The following is a 21,742-nucleotide window of genomic DNA, read 5'->3' on the forward strand; positions in this document are numbered from 1 at the left end:
TTCCCACACAGGACTTCATAAACTAAAACAAGAGTCAAAAGTGCTTCCTACCAGAAACAGTACTGTCTCCCAGGGACCGATAGGGCGGTGATAACACATGAGACAGAGTGCTTCCCCCTGGGCTTGCTATTTCCCGTTAATCACTTTCACTCCTTTAATCGTACCTCTTAGGTTCTCTAGATCTTACAAGGCCTCTTTTCCCTCGTTTCCCTTCTCCAGAAGTCTACATTTCTGTGCATACTAACTCAAAAGCATGGCACTTCAAATGGTTTTATGCATGTACCCAGCCTCTTTATTCTGCTACTCCACTTACCCACAACTCCCAACCCTGGATGCCCTCCTTAAATTACACACTTTGTACCGTATTTCTGGGTGAATTCTCAAGGAGTGGAGGAGAGAGGGTTAAGAGTAGAAAGCAAAGAAACTAAATGGAAAAGTCAAACCAAACACACATACTCTCAGATTCTCTCCCTCTGGGGCCTCTAAAGCATACACAAACCCGAGACATGAGTGATGGTTAAAAAAATTTGGGTTTTTATTGTTTTTTGCTAAACAATACTAAAAAAAATTTCATTTTGAAGGCAGGGCTTGAATTATTTAATTTTGATCCATTTATTTAATTAAAAAAAAAAGGAAGGGGAAAGAGATCATGGCCAAAAAAATAGTAGTTAACCCCCACCCCACCCCCAAAGCTCTAGCCAGTCACATGAGCATCACCCACATCCCACTCAGTGCCCGATACTCAGCTGGTGGCACACTCTGCCCCATTGGATGGCCCTGAAGGCATGGGACAACAGGTGCCAGTTTTGGCTCTCAGCAGGTTATCAAACCAGACAAACTGGTGGGCTAAAGTCCAGAATTCTTTTCAGGTTTTCTGCCCAATGGCTGAGCACATACAAACTGTCATAAGCTTGTAAAATTTAAAGGGAGTGGGCATGGGCATAAGAGAAGGAAGTTGTCAGAAGAGAAACTATAGGCAACCCAAGCTTTCTCCTGGGCTGTTGACTCTGGATACACACTTAAGGAGAGGTGGAGATCGGTGGATTCCAGGTTTCTGATAAAAGAATATCATCCCTCCAGGAGGAGCCGAATGTGCCATGCAAAATAGTTCTGCAGAGGACACTGGAGAAAAGGGCAGCTGACGCTCTCATGTAGGAGACAGGAGAGTAGTGAGGAGGTTCTTCTAGTACCATGAAGTAAGACAAAAGGCAGAAGGAGAATCCTGAGGTTTCAGCCAAATGTGAGACTGGAACACACACAAAGACTAAAAGCCACCAGGAACCCTCAAAGCCAACTCCCATCTGCACACACTGGCTCTACAAAGTGCTGCCGGAGATTCTTGCTGTGAACTAAGCCAAGTTAGTTGCCTGGCTATGGATGGTGGGGAGGGCAATACATTTTTATTTTCAGAGGGATGAGGTGGGAAGAGTGGCCATGATCTAGTAAAAAGAGACCTGCAAGAAGCAGAAAATATTTAGAGAACATTTTAATATATATTTTCATATATATATTTAAAGTTAAGAAAAATAAAACTAATTCAAGCCATGCCCTGTGCAAAAAAAGAAAAAGAAAAAAAAAGGGGGGGGGGATTTAAAGTGAGACCTCTGTCTGCTGTTCTCAACTTAAGTATCACAGTCAGCTTGTTACTTTTATTTTGGAAGATGTAAAAGTTTCTTTCAATCATTCACAAGGTAAGTGTAGCCACTTATAAAAACAGAATGACAGGGACAGACTAGGAAATGAAAGTCAGAGGTGAAAGGGTAGAGCCAGAAAGAAATGTTCAAAAATAAATTTAACAAGGTGACTGTTCCAGAAGGGAGCTGTGAAAAGGACATGGTGGACCAAAGTCTGTTAGTCAAGTAATGATTCAACTTTTAAATTATTCTCTTGTTCTTTTTGTTGGGTGTTTTGTTTGTTCAAGTCTAAGATTTAGAAACGCTGACCCTCTGTTAACAAGAGCCAACAGGAAATATAGGATCCCTTCCCTCCCCCGGCCTGCCTCCGCTGAAGCCACCACCATCGCCTCCTTGGCTGGATGCTGGAAGAGTCCTCCATGTGTGTGGACTCAGGATGACAGGGCAGCCTCCTTCTGTGGTTGTTGGGCTTGTGAACGCTGCAGTATCTTTTGGCTTTCCACATCTCTAAAATGTTTTTCAACCTGAAAGAGACCAGTCAGCCTAGGTCAGAAAAGGAGTTCGGCACACAAGGCCTCTCAAACAGGCCACTCCAGGTTTCGACAGCCCCCTCCTGGCCGACCAGCCCATAGATCATTCAGGCGCCTCTGCTTTTGCTGTCTGATGTGGGGTCACTTGTTTCAGCCACAATTTTTGCAGCTTCAGCTAAGACTGGCTAAAATAAGATGACTCTATAAACTAAAATAGAAACTGAAGAGAGACTATTATGATCCAAAAATCCCTCTCCCCTCTTCAGACAAGTACAGAACAGAAAGCTGGTGGGGAATTAGTCTTAAACTTTTCACATCCACAATGTTGGTCTTTCAGTGCTGTTTGTTTTTATAAATGCTACAACTCAATCTAAAAAGTCAGGTGACATATGCAGGGTCAGAGACGCCAATGGCAACTGATTTATAACAGCCAGCCCTTCCTGAGAAGAACCCTGCCTGAGGTGAGAGGAACTGCTCAGGCCAATATCATGCAATTCCCAAAAGCCACACACTAAAAGGGTCACACTTCAAATGACCACTCGAGTTACTCCACACTACCCAGTGGTTCCACCCCTGCAGGAGTGTCTAAGCCACAGCTGCAGAGCAGCACACTGCACGGAGGCAAGGTGGCAAAGCAGGCCTATTCACAAGGTGGCTGTGTCAGAGGAGGCAGGACTTGCAGCACACTGTCCTGCCCTGATGCTGGAGGGTGAAGGCCAGGGAATCATTCTCTACTTCAAGTTTCATGGCTCCTTTATACTTACTATTTTGCGTACATGGCTCAGTGCACTCCCCTCTTTGCCTTTACAGTTTTCCACTTGATATGGGGGTGTAATAACAACTTCTTCCATGACTATGATGTTTTTTTCTTGCCATTTACAATCTTTAATGCTGGAAGGGAGAGAGAACAGGTGAAAGTTACCTCTTGCAGGCATCCCACACCTCCTGCTGACCCCAAGTTCCCAGCTCACCACTCAGGCAACACTAGCTGCCAGCAGCCCATGGGGAGGAGTAGCCAGGAAACATTTCCTGGGCATCACTGGCTAGGAGCAGCAAGGAAACGGATGCACATTTACTCGGAGGAGGGCCCAGAAAAATTGCTCTGCAGCATTAGGGACCTGGAAACCCATAGAAAACTTAGTGGCAGCCCCAGAAGTCCCAGCCAAATTGAGTTCAGCTGGGCTCAGGCCACTAGATTCAACCTGGTAAATTTTTTATATAAAAGGTCAGATAGCAAATTTTTAAGCTTTGCAGGCCATACAATCTCTGTCACTGTATCACAAAAGCAGCCACAGATGATATATAAACAAATAAGCAGAGTTGGCCTGCTGGCTGTAGTTTGCCAGCCTTTGACCGAGGGGGAAATGGCACCTTTAGGAAGACAGAACAAATTCCCCACCTTGTTGTGATCTGTACTCTGCCCACCACCTAAAACGGAAGCTGCTCCTCAAAATGGTCCTTCTCAATTATCAGACAGCTGGGCACTTGCTAGACTGGGAAGACCCATTCCAGTTCACACTTTGGGAGACCCAGGACAGCTGATACTACTAAGAGAATTCCTTCACATACCTGTAAATGTTCAGAGACTCACACCATGGACTCAAACAGCTCTGATGCCAGCTGCCATCTGTGCACCAGACCCAGGTGGTTAAATAGGGTAACAGAAGGCAGCAGGGGGGAGGAGGAGTGTCAAATGTTCAGTTTTTCAGCAACTGGGGAAGCTAGTGGAGTCAAATGACTTCTGCTGTGACAAAATGTCTTTTAGAAGGTGGTGATAAAGTGGCCTTCTGCTCTCCCTAACTCCCTATGTTCACCCCAATGTACCAATGGGATGGGCAAAAGAGAGATAACTTTTCCTTAATAAAACTGCTTAAGCTGGCCTGCCCGGTTTGGCTCAGTGGATAGAGCATTGGCCTGCGGACTGAAAGGTTCCAGGTTCGATTCCGGTCAAGGGCATGTACCTTGGTTGCGGGCACATCCCCAGTAGGAGGTGTGCAAGAGGCAGCTGGTTGATGTTTCTCTCTCATTGATGTTTCTAACTCTCTATCCCTCTCCCTTCCTCTCTGTAAAAAATCAATAAAATATATATTTTTTAAAAAACTGCATAAGCTTTTAGAGAAAGGTACAAGATAAAATAATAAAAGACAAATAGATCACTAGTTCTAAATTATGGAATACTAGGTATGGAAGGGACCCTTAGGGATAACCTAATTGAAAACTAAGTCTTACAGATGAAGAAACTGAAGCCCAGAGAAGACAATTTGTCCGCAATTACACCATTTTCTGTATGGAAACGCAACAAGTACCCATATCCCTGGATGTCGAGGTATTGCCAACACACTACCCAGCTTCCCTGGTGACTTTCAGGAACACAACTACCTAAAGTCAGCCACCAGACAGCACAGCCAGGCAGCATCACCCCCGGGACAAGGGATCTCTATGCTCCCCCAACTCACGTCTTGTGAATGGTCTGGAAGAGCTGCTGGCCCTCTAGGGAGACACCAGCGCTGATTGCATAGGCCTGGCTCAGCTTCTCCTCCTTCTCCGTCCGTGCTTTGCTGGCAAGCTAAAGTGGGGGAGAGGAAAGAAACTCAGAAAAGCATTCGCCTTCATTCTTCCCAGCTGTCAAGCCAAAACTGAGGAAAGGAGGCCGGAAAAGACAGGTTTGGGCAGATTCAGTTTTCTCAGAGATCAAAAGTGAAACAAATACACACAATATACCTGAATAATCACTGCTTTTCCTGGCAAACATTCCTTCCTCACAATATTTTGAATGTCTACCATGTGCCAGACATTCACTATGTTAAGCTAGAGATACAGCATTGAAGGGAGGGAGTGGAGATAAGACGATAAACAAAAATATAAACCAGGTTAACTTTACACAGTGGTAAGTGCTAGGAAGGAAACAGAGCAGGGTAATGTGATAGAGTATGATTGTGGGGCTACCTGATGGGAAAGTGGCAGTCCGAGTTAAAAGGTAATGCAAACATTTTTATGAAAGGAGAGAATTAAGAATATTTATCAGCTACTGTGCTAGAGCCTCGGGTTTGAAATTAATGTCTCACCCTGCCTCTGAGTTTCAGAGTCTATCTGAGGGAGGAGGGGAACGGAGCATAAAAGACTCTACCTTTCTGGCACCATTATCTGTGCTCATACAAGTAAACCTGACCCTGGATATTGTCCATCTTCAGCTTGAGCTGGAGAGAGCTCCTGCTCTTTAGAAAAAGGGCCAGCATTTTACTTCATGTCAGTCCTTAATTGCCATCTAGTGAAACAATCACAAACTGATCAAACAAAATTCTACTAAAACATAGGAAATTCCTCCGAACAGGGGCGGGGCCCCCCGTCGATCCTGTTGCTCCTCTAATACATTTTTTACCCCCACCCCACAATATTGGTTGCTAGAGACTTGGAGTACAAATCTGTTTGAGTATAAGACAAAATAAATAGGCTGGGCAAGATGGTTAAAACAAACAAAAGACGGATAATGTGTCTGAAAGTCAAATGATGTGGAGATTTTCAGACACATGAACAGCTTAGTATATTGATGCTACAGAACATTAAAAACATGTGCAAACACACAATTTGTCCTGACACACTAGCTCCTTAAATACAAAGAGAGGTAATCATACCTCCAGCACATTCGCAAAGTACCTAGATGCTTGGAATTCTTAAACATCTGTATTCTGTTTTAACAGTGACCCTTCAAACCATAAACCAAATATTGTTCTACTGGCGGAAAGTAAGCAAAGTATCTAACTGTTTGCTGGTAAAATGAAGCACTTCATTGAGGCATGGGTTTGACCATGAAGATGAGAAAAGGAGGCCTTCAACTGGATTATGAGGAACTGGGGAGTCTCATCCCTGCATCTGAGTTTCAGAGACTGGCTGAGGAAGGAGGGGAAGTGAGCACAGAAGAGCAAACTCAGAAACACTATCATTTCAGTCTCCCGAAGTCAAAGAGGGAAGAAAAGCCAAGACTGCAGTGATCTGAAGCCGGAGCTCCGTTTTCACGTGGTCCCCAGGACATGGAGAGACAGGCAGCGGCAGTAAATAATCTTTCAAGCCCAGTCCTGCCATTTGGCCCCACCAAGCTACAACTTCACAAAGAAATAAATGCACAGGGCTGACAGCAATCCTCTGATAGTGACAATCCCACCTGTAGCAAGAAAGCACCAGTTTCTATGGAAAGAGAACTCTTGGTGGTATATTTTAAGTAACAACAAGCAAAGTTTATTCAATCGCCAAGAAAACCCTGGTAACAGGAGTTTTCTTGAGTCACTCTTTCCCAACAACCCTGTAGAAAATCGGAAATCTCCAAGGAAAGAAGGAAAATCAGAAGGGCAGCAGAGCTTCCCTGGATTACCAAGCTTCTGCAGAGCTCCTGGGAAGAAGCGCCCGGTGGTCAGGCAGATGTTTACCCCATGAGCATGCAAGAGGATCTCACTTTGAGGTCTTTTTAAAAATGCTTATCCCTGAAAACCAGAGCATCTCCCAATGTTGGGTCAGACAAAGCCGCTCCTACAGAGCTTATGATAATTAGATAGTCTGGGTACTCAAGTAAAATATCCTTGCCACCTCATAGTAGGTTAAAAACATAACATCACCCATTCAGTAAAAGAGAAGAGTTGGCTCAGAGAAACCAGGCATTTATGCAGAATGTTTAAAAATAAAACTCATAGCCCTAGCTGGTTTGGCTCAGTGAAAAGAGCATCGGCCTGCAGACGGAAGGGTCCAGGTTCGATTCTGGTCAAGGGCACATGCCTGTGTTGCAGGCTCGATCCCCCAGTAGGGGGCGTGCAGGAGGCAGCTGATCAATGATTCTCTCTCATCATTGATGTTTCTCTCTCTCTCTCCCTCTCCCTCATATATAATTAATAAAAATATATATATTTTAAAAAAAGAATAGAACTCATAAATCAAGCCAAAAGAACACGGGGAGGGGAGCCACTTTTTGGTAGAGGCAGAATAAAATGGATATACATTTCAGCCAGAAGTGATTAGTTTGGACAGCCTGAATAACAGCAACACAATGGTTACAGAACAATTATTTCAAAATACACACACACACACCTCAAAATGCCAGTTGCACAATCTCTTCTAAAAGCTCTGAAAGCAAAGGAGAAAAGATGATTCTCCATGTCAATTCATAGTGCAAACAGATCCCAAATGCTACATGACATGAGAGCCTTGGAAAAGTCAGCAGAAATCAGTGTAAGTTGACTGTATTTAAATTTGCTCCGATATCCTCTACCTGTACCTACATTTGTGCTTTGGGCAGACTGGATTCACAGCAAACCCTGACAACTCCAGTTGTCAGTTTACAGACTATATTTTCATGGCAATCTGAAAAACGCTTGTATCTGATATTCAACAGATCAGCTTTCACCAGCAAGTTGTACGGGGTAAATTTCTTCCACAGAGGACCCCATAAACTAGGCACGAAGAAGATTATCCTCACAAAAAGAATCTAAAAGTGTTTCTTCTCAAAACTGGGAATAAGAGCAGAAGGAGATTACTTTGTTCTTTTATGACATGTTCCTAAAAACTGATGAAAAATGTGGATAAGCTTCCTTTGGTAAAGCAAGTGGCTATCACTCTACCCTCATTAGCTGTTATACAGATCTAAATTTCCCCACATCATATTTTTGTAAATTAACACATATCTGTATATGGTTCACTTATTCTAAGTTAATAAGTTCATGGTCATTGTCAAACTGCTAGAGGGAACCAATAAGCTGCCTTTAGTAGAGAAGGTGGGAGGGTCATCAGGACCCACCTTAGCTTGGAAAGGTGGGTCAGTCACGAGGACTACAATTTTTCCCCCCTCACCCGAGGATATGTTTGATTCTTTTTTTTTGAGAGAGGATGGGAGAGGGAGGGAGGGAGGGAGAAAGGGGGGGGAGAGAGAGAGAGAGAGAGAGAAACATCGATGTGAGAAACATTGATTGGTTGCTTCTCGTACATGCTCCAGGGGGCCAACCCCCCCACCCCGCAACCCCGGATATGTGCCCTGACCGGGAACTGAACCCATCACTGTTTGGTGTACGGGACGACGTTCCAACCAACTGAGACACACTAGACAGGGCAGGATGACAATGTTTTAAATTCAATGGCTAGCACCATACTACATTCAGTTTCAATGCAAATATGTAGACTGTTGGCCTCTCCCAATCAAACTGAAGCACTATGTGGTTAGAATCTCGGAGAATATTAAAAGCACCAACTTTAAGAGTACACTGGGTTCAGGCAAATGGAGAAACACAAACCTACAAAGATTTGTTACTAATGTGCATGCAGATGAATTGAAACGACTGCAGAAGACAACTTGTACTTACCTGCCTCTCTTTTTATTTTGTGTTCCCCAGTAAAAACAGTTATTCCTAGTCTACTAACCTGTGCTTCTTCCTGTGGCCATTTTACATATAGCACCTTGATGTGGGCAACAGAGATAAGTGCATGAACTTGATATCAAAGCACATTAATATTAAAAGGCTTCTAGTCATGCCTGCTGTTGGCTACCCCTGGAGTCAATGAATTAATGAACACCAACGGAACACATCTCTTCCTGCACTCAGTGACATGAAGAGGAAGCAGACCCAACAAAATCCAAACAATATACACTTCATCTTGTTATTTAGTAACCAGCGAGGCCATTTTATTTCCACACGCCCAGTCCAGGAGAGCACAGGCGCTGTGGGAAATCCAGGGGGAGTCTTACTGCAAATATTGAGCAGGCTGTTACAGCTGATACAACATGGGAAGGAGAGCCCAGAGAGGAACCTGCTGGATGGGATCTATGGCTCCAATGAGCCACACAGTTTGTCTTCTGTGTGCATTCGGGCCTTCCAACCAGCTGCCCTCACAGGGGGGTTAGGAAGCACTGCAGCTGCTGCCCTGGAACTGCCGGTGCTGCCTGCAACGCTGGTGGAGGCTGAGGGATGGCAGACCAGAGCAGCCAACAACAACTGTCATCCTACGGGCCCATGCTTGCTCCTCCTGTTTCAATTCTGAGGTGCACTCTTGGAAAGCCCTCATTCTTAGCAACAAGCAGTCTCTTAAAGTATTTCTTCCAACCCAGCTGGGTGGTTCAGCTGATTAGAGTGCCCTCATCACATACACTAAAAAGGTTGTGGGTTCGATCCCTGGTCAGGGTGTGAATGGGAGGCAACTGATCGATGTTTGTTTCTCTCTCAAAATCAATAAACACATCCTCAGGTAAAGATTTTTTTAAGAAAAGTATTTCTTCCAACTACCAATATCTCCAAGTCTTCTTATTCCCTAACTGCAAGCTCCTGTCTGAAAGTTTCTAATAAAACTATTCTTTACAACCTTGGATAGGTGGGAACTAAAAAATTGAGTACCCCACCTGAAGTTGTGTTCTAGAATACATAAAAATTAATCAAAACATTGAATCAAACACCAGAATGGTGGAGCAAAAAAGGCCTGGTAGTGAACACTAAAATTCTAAGAGCTAAACTTGTTGAACAAGAGTTTACTCCATAGTAGGCACCAAGCTACACACTTGGCATGTACTAAGCATTTTATCTGCACAACAATCCTATGAAATGGGGACTAAAATTACTCCTACCAAATAGGTGGAGAAACTAGGCACAGCTGTTAAGAACTTGCCCAAGTTTACCAAGCTACAAGTGGGAAAGTGGATTTGAACCCAGTCTGATTCTGGAGGCTGTGTTCTTAACCCTGCACTACACTCAAACAGTTCCACCTAAGAGAAACAAGCCTTGCCCTAACTGGTTTGGCTCAGTGGATAGAGCGTCGGCCTGCGGACTGAAGGGTCCCAGGTTCGATTCCAGTCAAGGACATGTACCTTGGTTGCGGGCACATCCCCAGTAGGGAGTGTGCAGGAGGCAGCTGATCGATGTTTCTCTCTCATCAATGTTTCTAACTCTCTGTCCCTCTCCCTTCCTCTCTGTAAAAAAATCAATAAAATATATTAAAAAAAAAAAAAATAAGAGAAACAAGCCTAAATTATTGTTGAAAATAGTTATAAATTTGAATCAAAAGAAAATATTTTTAAGAGAATAAATATCTTTTTGTTATTGTGGTTAATCCTCACCCGAGGATACTCTTCCATTGACTTTTAGAGACTGGAAAGGAGAGGGAGAGAGAGAAAAATCAATGAGAGAGACACATCGATTGGTTGCCTCCTGCATGCGCCCCAACCAGGGCCAGGGATCAAGCCTGCAACCGAAGTATGTGCCCTTGACTGCAATCAAACCTGGGGCCCTTCTGTCCACAGGCTGACACTCTATCCACTGAGCCAAACCGGCTAGGGCGAGAATAAATATCTTAAGACTCAGCTGCCATCATCTCTTTTTATCAGTGAATTCTGGTATTTCCATCAATGTCCCCAGTACAGAACACAATTGTCTGCCTCTCAGTGAAGGGCCTCTCTTTTCTGAAAAGGGCTCCAATCTCACCCTAAACCTCAAGGACATCTTTATTTCTTTTGTCAAAGGTTAATTCACAGGAATACTTTCAAGAACAGATCCTGTGTAAGAAAGCATTTTAAATCAATACTGATAGGCATTCCCTAAACAAGCCTAAATTATTGAATCTATCATTTTCTGATGTGTCAAGACTAGAGAAGATAAGTCAAACAACTCCCCTAAACTAGAATGTTAAGATATGTTGAGTGCTTTTAGGTATGATGAATAGCTCAAATCCAGGGGCTACAGCACCTCAATCTCCAGACTTTAACACGGTACTTGTCAAACCAGCATATTGCTGCTGTACAATACAGACCAGCCTCTAGTCAGTCAGTACATCCTATAGGCAAAGTTTTTTTTAACTTTCACAGGTAGTTTGCCCACAGCCTGTGAGTCATATTCAGCCAACCACCTGTTTTAGTTAAGTTTTATTGGAATGGCCATGCCCATTTATTTACATACTAGAGGCCCAGTGCACAAATTCGTGCATGGGTGAGGTCCCTCGGCCAGGCCAGCATCAGGGCAGATCTCTCGCCCAGTCCCAATCTGATCGGGGATGGCCGGCCGGGAGAGGGACCGCTGGAGGTTGGCTGGCCACGGGAGGTTGGCTGTGGGAGCACACTGACCACCTGGCCAGGGGAGGGTCGCGGGAGGTTGGCCGGCTGCGGGTTGGCTGTGGGCACGCACTGACCACCAGGGGGCAGCACCTGCATTGAGCGTCTGCCCCTGGTGATCAGTGCACATCATAGTGACCCTTCAAGCAGTCGATCAATTGATCATAACAGTTGCTTAGGCTTTTATATATATAGTTTATCTATGGCTGCTTTTGCTACAAAGGGAAAGTTGAGTAGCTGTGACAGATAATGTGTAGTCCACAAAGCCTAAAGTATTTACTATCAGGATCTTTATAGAAAAAGTTTGCTTCCCTATCATAGCACCTTGTTTACACCTCCACAAACACTGATCCTGCCATATTGTTACCATTAAGATAAGTGTTGCTGTCTCTCACTACTCCCAACATGAGATTCTTAAGAGCAAAGGCAGTGTCTTAATCATCCTATATTCCTAGCACCTGGAAGGGAGGGGAGAAGAGGGGGAAGGTGGATAAAAGGTAAAGAAACCTTGACTGTTAGTGATTCATAGAGTTCTCAGAGGTTAAGTGACTGATACAGGCCACACAATTCATTAGCAGCCCAGCTGTAAAGAGAACCCAGCTCTTCATACTCCCCCCATTCTACCACACCATTAGCTCCTGGCGTACTAGGTCGGTCCTTTAAATTTCTAGTTGAAGTGAAATTTGCTTGTCTCTCTAGGATAGTTTCTGGTACTTACCTAAGTTAAGTCTCAAAATTCCAACCTCCATGCCTATTCTCTGCCAGGGAAATTAAAAGTTAAATGCCCCCTTCTTAACACTGGAAGAGATACCACTGCTGACCCAACAGTAAAGTCCTTATTTTGATTCGTCTCCGTGTCAGAGAGGTAGAGTGCAGAAGTGGCTACAACAGCACACCTATGGCACCCAGTGTACTTGAGCTCAGCAATTTGTCTTTTCAGGCAGACAGTAGCTCTTCCCAGATCCCCATAATATCAAGAAAGCTCCCTTCAGAACCAAATCCTTGACCTAATGAGGGAGAGCCCTCAGTACTGAGTCAGCTGGCTGCCATGCACTATAGCCTGAACTTAGTCATGAGCCCTAGAGCACTGTACCCCCAACTATGGCTGTCAGTTTGACCCCAAAGTTTGAATGCCACTGAGTGTGACCTGCTTCAAAAGGCTAATGCTTTTTTTAAATGGCAACCATTCTACCTCTCTGACTTGATCTGACAAACACTACTTAACATGCTCCGTCACTCAGCAGCAATGAACTCTTCCTCTTCGCCCCCCATTTGTATTTTCATAATACTTCTGTTAAGCAAAGAGCTGTCTGCTCAAAACCGGGTGCAAAACTGAGTGGTGGACTGTAACCAGGGACTGTGGCCTTGACAACATATTCTAATTAAGTGAATGAACAGGTTATATAGTATAGCTTCTAGAAGCCAGAAAAATTTTATCTAAAAAAAGTCTTGCTTTCGCTAGACAGTAGTTATTTCCCTTCCCACATTTACACCTAATATACCCACATTTACACATAAATAAACACCTTCTACCTCCTACCAATATACACATACCTAAACATAAGGTGGCCAAGTCATCTGATTTTCCTTGGAGATGGTAACTCCATATCTCAACACATTAGGGTCAAGATATACGGTCAAGGGCCCAGCTAATAGGATAGATCCATGAATATAGGCCACAATGCAATGTTTATCAACTACCCCAGGAATTTACTCATACTTGAGGATTAATCCTCAAATAACCAGAAAGTCTTAAGATTATGCTAAATCGTTGCTTTGAAAATGGTGGAACTCATACTTCCCTCAGTGTGACATCCTACCTACAGGTAAGGCACTCATGTCCATTTATTTTATTATTTTAATGTTGCTGTTAATCCTCACTCGAGGATATTTTTTCCATTGATTTTTAGAGAGTGGAAGGGAGGGAGGAAAGCGAGAGAAAGAAACATTGATGTGAGAGAGATACATGGATTGGCTGCCTCCCACATGGGCCCAACCAGGGCAGGGATTGAACCTGCAACCCAGGTACACACCCTTGACCAGGAATCAAACTTCAGTGCATAGGCCAACACTAGCCAGGGCATCATTTCTTTTAAAAGTGAACTTTTGTGTATCTTCTTTCTTTTTTAAATGTTTTTTTTTATTGATTTCAGAGGGAAGAAGGGAGATCCATCAGCTGCCTCCTGAACTATTGGGGATCGAGCCCACAGCCCAGGCATGTGCCCTGAGGGGGAATTGAATCGTAACTTTCTGATTCATGGGTTGACCTTCAAACACTGAGGAACATTGTCCAGGGTGTCCATTTCTTCTAAAAGTGAACTTTGTCTCTTCTATTTTCCCAGCCTTACCAAACCCCTCCACTCACTGACCAATCTCCAAATACATTTTTAGCCAAAGGTAGCCAACTCATTCTTCATGACCAAGAACTTATGATAAGCTCTTTGAATCTCTTTCTGGTTCCATTTGATCATTCACTTTATGTTTATTTGTAAGAGGCTGACAGTTTATCTGTGGATTTCAGTTTTCTATGCTTTGTCCCTTTTCCTGCCTCCCCAACACACTAATATCTCCTCCAGAAAGTCTTCTCCAACTCAGCAAAGTGAGAAGACTTACATCTCGTTCAATGCACTGGATCCATTTATCGAAACAAATGGATTCATCCACTTGCCATGGCTGTGTCAAAGAGTTCCTTCCTGAGTCTCAGAGGTTGAAAGCATAGCCTCCTAGGTTCTGTGACTGCTCACACCAACCTCCAGTACTCAGGCAAGTGTTCACTTAACTATGCCATCTCGTAACATTGCCCTGGAAATTCAAGTTAATTCTGGACACCACCAAGAGGCTGCCTAAACACATCTCTTAATTATTAGATATTACATATTAATGGTATCTAATACAACTTTGACTTTTCCCAATTTGAGGTTGGCAAGTTCCAATATCTGAACAAATGTAGATCCAATGCCAGGAAAGACTGACATAGTAATAGCACCAATGTTCTTGGCTGTCTCCCTTTAACATACTGCTCCCCTTCCCCCATCTTGCCCCTTATCCCATAATTAAAGGAGCATCAGCTGGCTACACAGAGCTGATGAGGAAGAATAAAACTAACATCTGCCAAGGCTAGTCAACTTGACCTAATTCTCGAAACAACTCTATGAGATAGGTACTAACATCCCATAGTTACAGTGAGCAAACGCATGCTCAGTAAGATTAAGCGGCAGAGAAGTGACTTTAAAAACTTACCTGCTTGATCCCAATATTCCTTCTACTAGACCACACTGCTCCTGACCACACAACACAGATGTTTCTCTTTACTTAGAAACATTATTTAGGATTACAGATATTTAGGTACTCATTTCATTTCACTAAACTACTCTATAAGCTCCCTAGGCTAAAAACACGGACGTAGAAAAAAACAATGGGACTTTGCCATTAAAATATCAGACCAGAGTTCAAATCCCAGCTCTATTACTTACTAGTTGTATTCCCTTAAGCTAGTGACTCATCCTCTGTTGTTAGGATTGAATGAGATGTCTAACGATTGCTAGTTCAGAGGGTGGCCTGTGAAAATATTAGTTCCCACGCTACTTACTAGCAATATAACTTTGAACAAGTCACTTAAATGGGTAAAACTATTTTTTCATCTGTTGAAAGGAAAAGAATACACTCTAAAGCTCACACAGTGTGGTTGTGAGGATGAAATGAGATGTCATAAAAAAATTTCTTCAATAAAATAAATATGGAAAGAAATGAGATGTCAAAGTTCTCTGTAAACTTTAGCACTGAAAAACATAAGGTATGGTCCCCAGCAGAGCTTACCACAATGCCTTGCATAAGAGATTTCAGTAAACGTTTGATAAATGCTACATAAAAGAGAACTCTGTTCATGTTGACATGCCCAAATCATCTTTTGAGAGCACTATCAAGCCATGCGCAATCTATCCCCAGAGAACAAGGAGCAAAGTCAATTCAAAGGACCTTAAGAATCACCTTAATTCACCCAACCACAAGGACCCTAGGGCTCTCATCCTCCAGCAATATGTAAGCTTTCCTCATGGCAGAGTAAACTATAAGCTACATGGCAAATAAACTGAACCTCACTTATGATTGGCTTTGGTGTGCTTTTGTACTTTTATTTAAATGCTTTTTTCTTATAGTCAGAGAATTTGGAACATTTTAAGAGGTACAATGTTACTGTGGAGAAGATAAAAGTGATATTCAAAACTTCCGTTACTGTGGAGAAAATGATATTCAAAACTTCCACCTTCTGCAACTCCACTGTCCTCTTCCAAGCTTCCTCTTACATCCCACTGTTGTGGATAGACATAGGACTTCTTAGCCTGCAGTGAACTGCCAATAGAAAGCAAAACAGGCTCATCTCCAATTGCTAGTTCATACCTTCTCTAGTTGGGCTGGAATTTAGTATTTCCTTTAAAAGGCCTTCTCTTCCATTTCCTGCTGGGTCGGAGTAAACAAATATACAGTTTATATCAACAGGTTTAATTAAACAGAGCAATTACTACGTCAGCATGATGAGCCAACATGTGATGGATCTTCCACTGGAAGTGGAAGTCACAGGTAGTGCTCCCCTAGACTATGAGCATCAACAGTTTTCTTTTAGGGGTCTCAGGGCACCTTAGTTCTCGTCTAACATGCTTAAACAATCCTCCATTTTAAAAAACCCTAAGTCCATGCTCTTAAATGAAATGAACTTTTCATGTCATCTAAGCAACATGTTAACAGCTGCCCGGGTTAGCTGCTTTCAGTAACAGCCCAGCAGGCTCTTCTAATCCTAACTGAATTCAAAAAGGAATCACAAAACAGCTTCAAAGGTTGGTTTCAAGGGAAAGCCAATAGAGCTTACTCATAAACATTTCTACAAATGGAAGAATTAGAAAGAAATTCAAAGACAACCCTCCAACCTAATTTTAGTTTTTAGTTTCTGATTTTTCTTCCCAGCAAACTATTTTCAAGACTTGGCAAGCAGGCCACAATGTAAGGAAAGTAAAGATTTATGGTATTCCTCAATCTATTACTTCCTATTTCTTTATTGAATGAGTAGCTAAACTATTAGTTCACAACAATGTTAGTAAACAACTAAAACTGACCAGCAAAAAGCAAAATCATAAAAGCAAAGATAATCCACAGTCAATAACCACAAACTACAGGGTGGGGCAAAAGTAGATTTACAGTTATGAGTATGCGAAACAATTTATTCTTGTATTATTATTTTTTTTTAATTGGGAGATTGGGCAGTTTATTTACAAATAAATAAATAAATAGATATTTTTAAAAATTGATTTCAGAGAGGAAGGGAGAGGGAGAGATTGAAACATCAATGATGAGAGAGAATTATTGATCGGCTGCCTCCTGCACGCCCACATTGGGGATCGAGCCCGAAACCCGGGCATGTTGCCCTGACCAGGAATTGAACCGTGACCTCCTGGTTCATAGTTGGACGCTCAACCACTGGGCCATGCCGGCCAGGCATATTATTATTTAGTAACTACTGTATTACTTTCCATAAGAACAACTGTAAACTTACTTCTGCCCCACCCTGTATTTATATTTGAGGTAAAATATACGAGATCTTCTTAACAATCCTACCCATACCACTCCAAGCCCGCTCAGATATTTGGTAGCACTTAATTGGTCACAGAGCAGAAAATAGTATCTTGTAAATTTGAAAAAATCATCTCTCGGTAATCTTTACTACTCATTAAAGGTCCATTTATTTAGTGACAGACTTCATATACCATATAAATACTAAAGAATAACTTAAAGCGTATTTCTCTGGACATACTAGCAATAAACTATTTCACTTGAATCTTTTTAAAATCTCTTCAGCTAACAGAAAACCACCCAAAGAGTTCCTATACTCTAGTAGGAGGTACCTGACTAAACCAGGGCTTCACAAATCATTCTATTTCTAAGAATGGGATGTTACATATACAACAGCCTTTAATATGAAACCTAAGACCTTTCGAATCTGTCCTCAGCCATCACTAAAAAACATGTGGTACTTCCCTGGAAAGGGAGCTCTGTATCTGAGTAACCACATTCTGCTAGCCTCAGTTACCCTCTACTGTTTCAACTGCCCGAGTATTCCCTTGCTTTGTTCAATTCTCAGCAAACACACCATATTCCCAAGACAGGCAAGAGAACATACATTATTATAAGACTCCTCTGGAGGGAAAAACTTCCACCACACTAATTCAAGAGACTTAAGGAAAGGCAGCTGCTACTAAAATCAAAAGCCTAACTTATTCATTCAACGAATATTTATTGAACACCTACTCTGTGCAAGGCTCTGTATATTCAGTGATGAACAAAACAGGTATAGTTCCCATCCTGACAAAAGAAAGTTTGGTGAGATAGAAAAGTAAACAAATGGTATACAATTATAATTACAAAAAGGCTATGAATAGGCTAACATTAGTCCCAATGTGCCCAGGGCACACTGATCTATACTTGTCCTAGTGTAAAACAAAAGGAGTCCCCTTTACTCTATGAAATGTCCCAGGTTGGACGCTAAAGGCTATGTTACCTTAGTTTGAAGGATAAGGTACTCTAAGAGAGAACAATGGGAGCAAATTACTTTAGCCTGGGTCATCAAAGACTTCCTAGAAGAGGTGCCATTTAAGTCCTGATGGATAAGGCTCCAGTCACTTTGGAAGGAGTGTTCCAAGTATACGGGATAGCAAAGGCTACAACAAGTCTTGGGATAATATTATTAATCAACATGAACTCTGATAGAATTGAAGAGTCAAAAAAGTAATTTGGGGGTTCCCAGAGATCAATTTGTACATCTAAAATTAAAATATCCTAAGCCTCTAATTTTGTTTAGAACTCAAAATTCAAACACAATGACCAAAATGAAGCTCTAAAGCAGTGGTTTTCAAATTTTTATAGATCATGAATCCCTGAGAATCTGAAGAATATTCATAGCTTCACCCAGGACAAACATATACATATTCATGTGTGCACACATATGCAATTTCAGGTTGCACAGGCCACACCCCTACCCAACCCCACCAATTCCAGAAGTTCACTCACAGACTCCAGAGTTTTTTAAAAAGCCCTCTTTCATAAAAGACTAAAGCAAGCTCTCAATTCTATTTGGGCATTAATATGTTTTTTAAAGTCTTCTGAAGACATCCAGGAATAAAACTAAACACATTTTTTAAAAAGTTATCAGAACATGCAATTGTAAGTCAATGACAAAATGAAAAACAATGGACAATGTGTATATTTCCAAGAGTCAGTGAGACTCAATTTTCCCACCGTTTTTGGAGAACCAGAACTACCCTCAAGTCCTTACCTTACTAACATTGAGTGAAGCTAGGGGAGGTGGGGTTTCTGTTCGGTCATTAATTATTTCCACTTCTGAAACATATTGTAAGTTTATGAGCAAGATGTCTGCATGGTTGGGCTTTCCACTGGAAGAGGGACATTCTGGTGAAAAAATAAAGTTAAGGAAAACGGGCAAGCAGAGCACTGACAACATACCAAAAGGAGCATAAAAAAAAAACACAATTCTCACAAGGCCTGTGTAAAAGGTGTGCCTCAAGCAAGAGGGGGGAGCCTTGCAAGAAGCACAACTCTCCCCAGGAAATCTCTGCCTGCCACCTTCCTCCTGTGCTACCTCATAAGATCACAAGCTTTTCGAAGCCATATACAATTCAAAACTGGAAGCCTCAAAAGGATTTCTGTCACCTTCTCTCTACCAGGTTTATGGAGACGCATATGCAGTTTTAATGCCCATGCGTACTGTTTGTTTTGAACCAAATGAACCACACAGAAGAGGCAGAGCTCTCTGCTCTTGGTGTAATACTTCTTTTATCAGTACAGTACTCTTATCACTTTTCAGATGGGACATTTCCCATTTTGCAGAGGAGAAAACTATAGCACTAGAAAAGAAGCTGACCCAAGGTGACCCAGCAAGTTAAACCATTTATTCATTCAATCATTCTCCAACCATTTATTAAGAGCACACTGTATGCCAATTAAAAGCAGAGTAATTCCTCATTCCCACACCCTTCCAACTAAACCACTAATGTAAAAAGTAAAAAGGTCTTATCTGGTCCAGGTATGAATTCTTGTATTAAAACAAAGAAAACAAAACAAAACAAAACAAAAAACGTCCTGGCCGGATAGCTCATTTGGTTAGAGTCTCAACTGGATACACCAAAGTTGTGGTTCAATCCCCAGTCAGGGCACATACAAGAATCAACCAATGAATGCATAAATAAGTGGACAACAAATCGATGTTTCTCTCTCCCCCCCACCCCTTCTCTCTCCCTCTAAAATCAATAATTTGTTTTAAAAAGGCAACTATTGCCCTGAGCAGTTTGGCTCAGTGGATAGAGCGTCGGCCTACGGACTGAAGGGTCCCTGGTTCAATTCTGGTCAAGGGCATGTACCTTGGTTGCGGGCACATCCCCAGTAAGGGGTGTGCAGGAGGCAGCTGATCGATGTCTCTCTCTCATCGATGTTTCTAACTCTCTATCCTTCTCCCTTCCTCTCTGAAAAAAAATCAATAAAAAAAATATATATTTTTTTTAAAAACATGCAACTATTCTTGCTGTATTAGTGTCAAAGGCCATCTTCCTAAGCTAGAACTCTACGACTAGTGGTAAATGAATTAAAATACTTGCCACTCAAATGCAGCAGACTCAGTAGAAAACCTCCTTTTGAAAGATGCTAGTATAAAGGATTATTCCTCAAAAAAATGCAAATAAACCCACCTGTGGCTCAAATTAAAGAGGAAAGGGTGGCACATTTATTACAACCAGGAAGCATTTTGTTTCCAAGACTGAATTTCCTGGAGTAATTCAGAAATCATTTCCACCCCAAAGCAGCAGGCCACCTTTTCCATTCTGTGAACTACTGCGACTTTCAAAAGGAGAGGCGATTTCTATGGAAAAGCCAGGACTCCCTGTGTGCTCGGCTGAGCAAGAGAACACAACTCACTCCTTCACCTGTAACCCACACATCCCTACATAAGTCCCTGGAAAACGCGTTCCTCTATCTGGGCCAGTTTTCCAATGCAAACATCCCCCTAAGAGCAATTTTCAAATGACTGAGAAACCTAAAATTCAGCACTCCCTCCCCCGACCATGACACCACGCATACGCACACAAACCAGGAAAAGAAAAAAAAAAAAGAAAAGAAACAAGCCCCCAGCCCCAATTTAGATATAAACTCTGCCTTAAGGTTACTTTCCCCCCAAACAGGTGAGGCCCATCTAGTCAACACCCCACCGCCTTTCCTTGGACCAAACCCATCAGCAGACACCCCGTCCTCAACTCCATATTCTTCCCTTGTCCTGAGCAGTTCCTCACTCCACTCACCCCCTCCCCACTCGATTTTATCAGCCCCCCTTCCATCCGGGAACCCCCTCCCACAACAACCCCCTCCCACAACAACCCCCTCCCACGACCACCTCCTCTCCCGATCACTGTGTCCCCGATCACTGTGTCCCCTCTCACAGTGTCCCCACCGAAAAGCCATCCGCGTGTCCAGCATCCCCTCCACCCACCGACTCTCGCGTGGGGCCCAGTTCCCACAAGGGGTGGGAAACAGAGTCCCCAAAGAGGACCGAGGGAGCCCCGAGAGGGGGAGGGGCGCGCAGGGCCGTGCGCATGCGCTACGGGCTCCGCGGTGGCCGGTCGCCCCTAGGCCCGGAGAGGGCCCCAGCCTCCGCCGTCGTCCCCCACCCCCACCCCCACCTCCACCCCCACGACCACATACACGCCGGCCCGGCCTCGGGCTCCGCGCGGGGAAGGATACTTAAAGCCAGCATTTTGGACTGGTAGTCGAAAGCTACCACCTCGCCCTGCAGCCGCTGCTCCTGGCACGTCCGGCACGACACCTGGCTCCCAACACTGAAGTACTCGCCCGGAGGAGCCGCCATCTTGGGAGAGCAGCCGCGGCCGGCGGCGGCGGCGGCGGCAGCAGCGGCGAAAGCCGGGCGCCCAGTGAGCGCCGCGACGCGACGCACGGGACGTGCTGACATCACACGCCGAGGCGTGGCCTGGTGCTGGGTGGGGCGGGAGCCTAGGTGAAAGAGGAAGGAAGAAATAAAGGAGAGTAAATGGTTATGTCCAGCCGTGGTACCGTGGTCGCAGGGTCCGTTTTAGAAGTTAGAGACAAATGACCTACTGGAATGAAAAGGGCAAGGAGGAGGGAACTGCAGTCGTCATTATGTGTACACCTGGACACAAGAGTTTGATGAATGAACTCTGTATTTTACACGTGAGGAATCCGAGGTCCCAACGACTTAACAGGAAACTTGCCCAAATGATTATACCTAGTTACAAAGTGGTAGTGTAAAGAATATTGGCTATGGAATTAGCTAAACCGGAATCAAAATCCTAGGTCTGCCACTTGCTAAATTACATGACCTTGAGCAAATGAAGAGAGTGGAAGGAAGGAAGGAACGAAGGGGGAAGAAGGGAGAAGAGAGAGACAGGAATAGAGAGAAACATCAATGTGAGAGAGAGACATCGATT

The 21,742-nt window shown here is 43.3% G+C and overlaps 1 protein-coding gene across 1 annotated transcript; it reads right to left on the bottom strand.

The window, feature by feature from the left end:
* Window positions 1-511: 511 nt before the first annotated feature.
* Window positions 512-21,208, bottom strand: LSM12 (LSM12 homolog). Its single transcript, XM_070393011.1, has 5 exons — window positions 21,021-21,208; window positions 18,550-18,683; window positions 4,621-4,730; window positions 2,929-3,055; window positions 512-2,158 (listed from the first exon to the last, which is right to left on the bottom strand). The coding sequence occupies exons 1-5, from the start codon at window positions 21,142-21,144 to the stop codon at window positions 2,066-2,068; spliced, it is 588 nt and encodes a 195-aa protein (XP_070249112.1). The 5' UTR covers window positions 21,145-21,208; the 3' UTR covers window positions 512-2,065.
* Between the last annotated feature and the right edge of the window lie 534 nt (window positions 21,209-21,742).

Source organism: Myotis yumanensis, unplaced genomic scaffold, assembly GCF_028538775.1.
Source record: "Myotis yumanensis isolate MYYU_CA2020_CCGP unplaced genomic scaffold, mMyoYum1.0.hap1 SCAF_16, whole genome shotgun sequence".
NCBI classification, from domain to species: Eukaryota; Metazoa; Chordata; class Mammalia; order Chiroptera; family Vespertilionidae; genus Myotis; species Myotis yumanensis.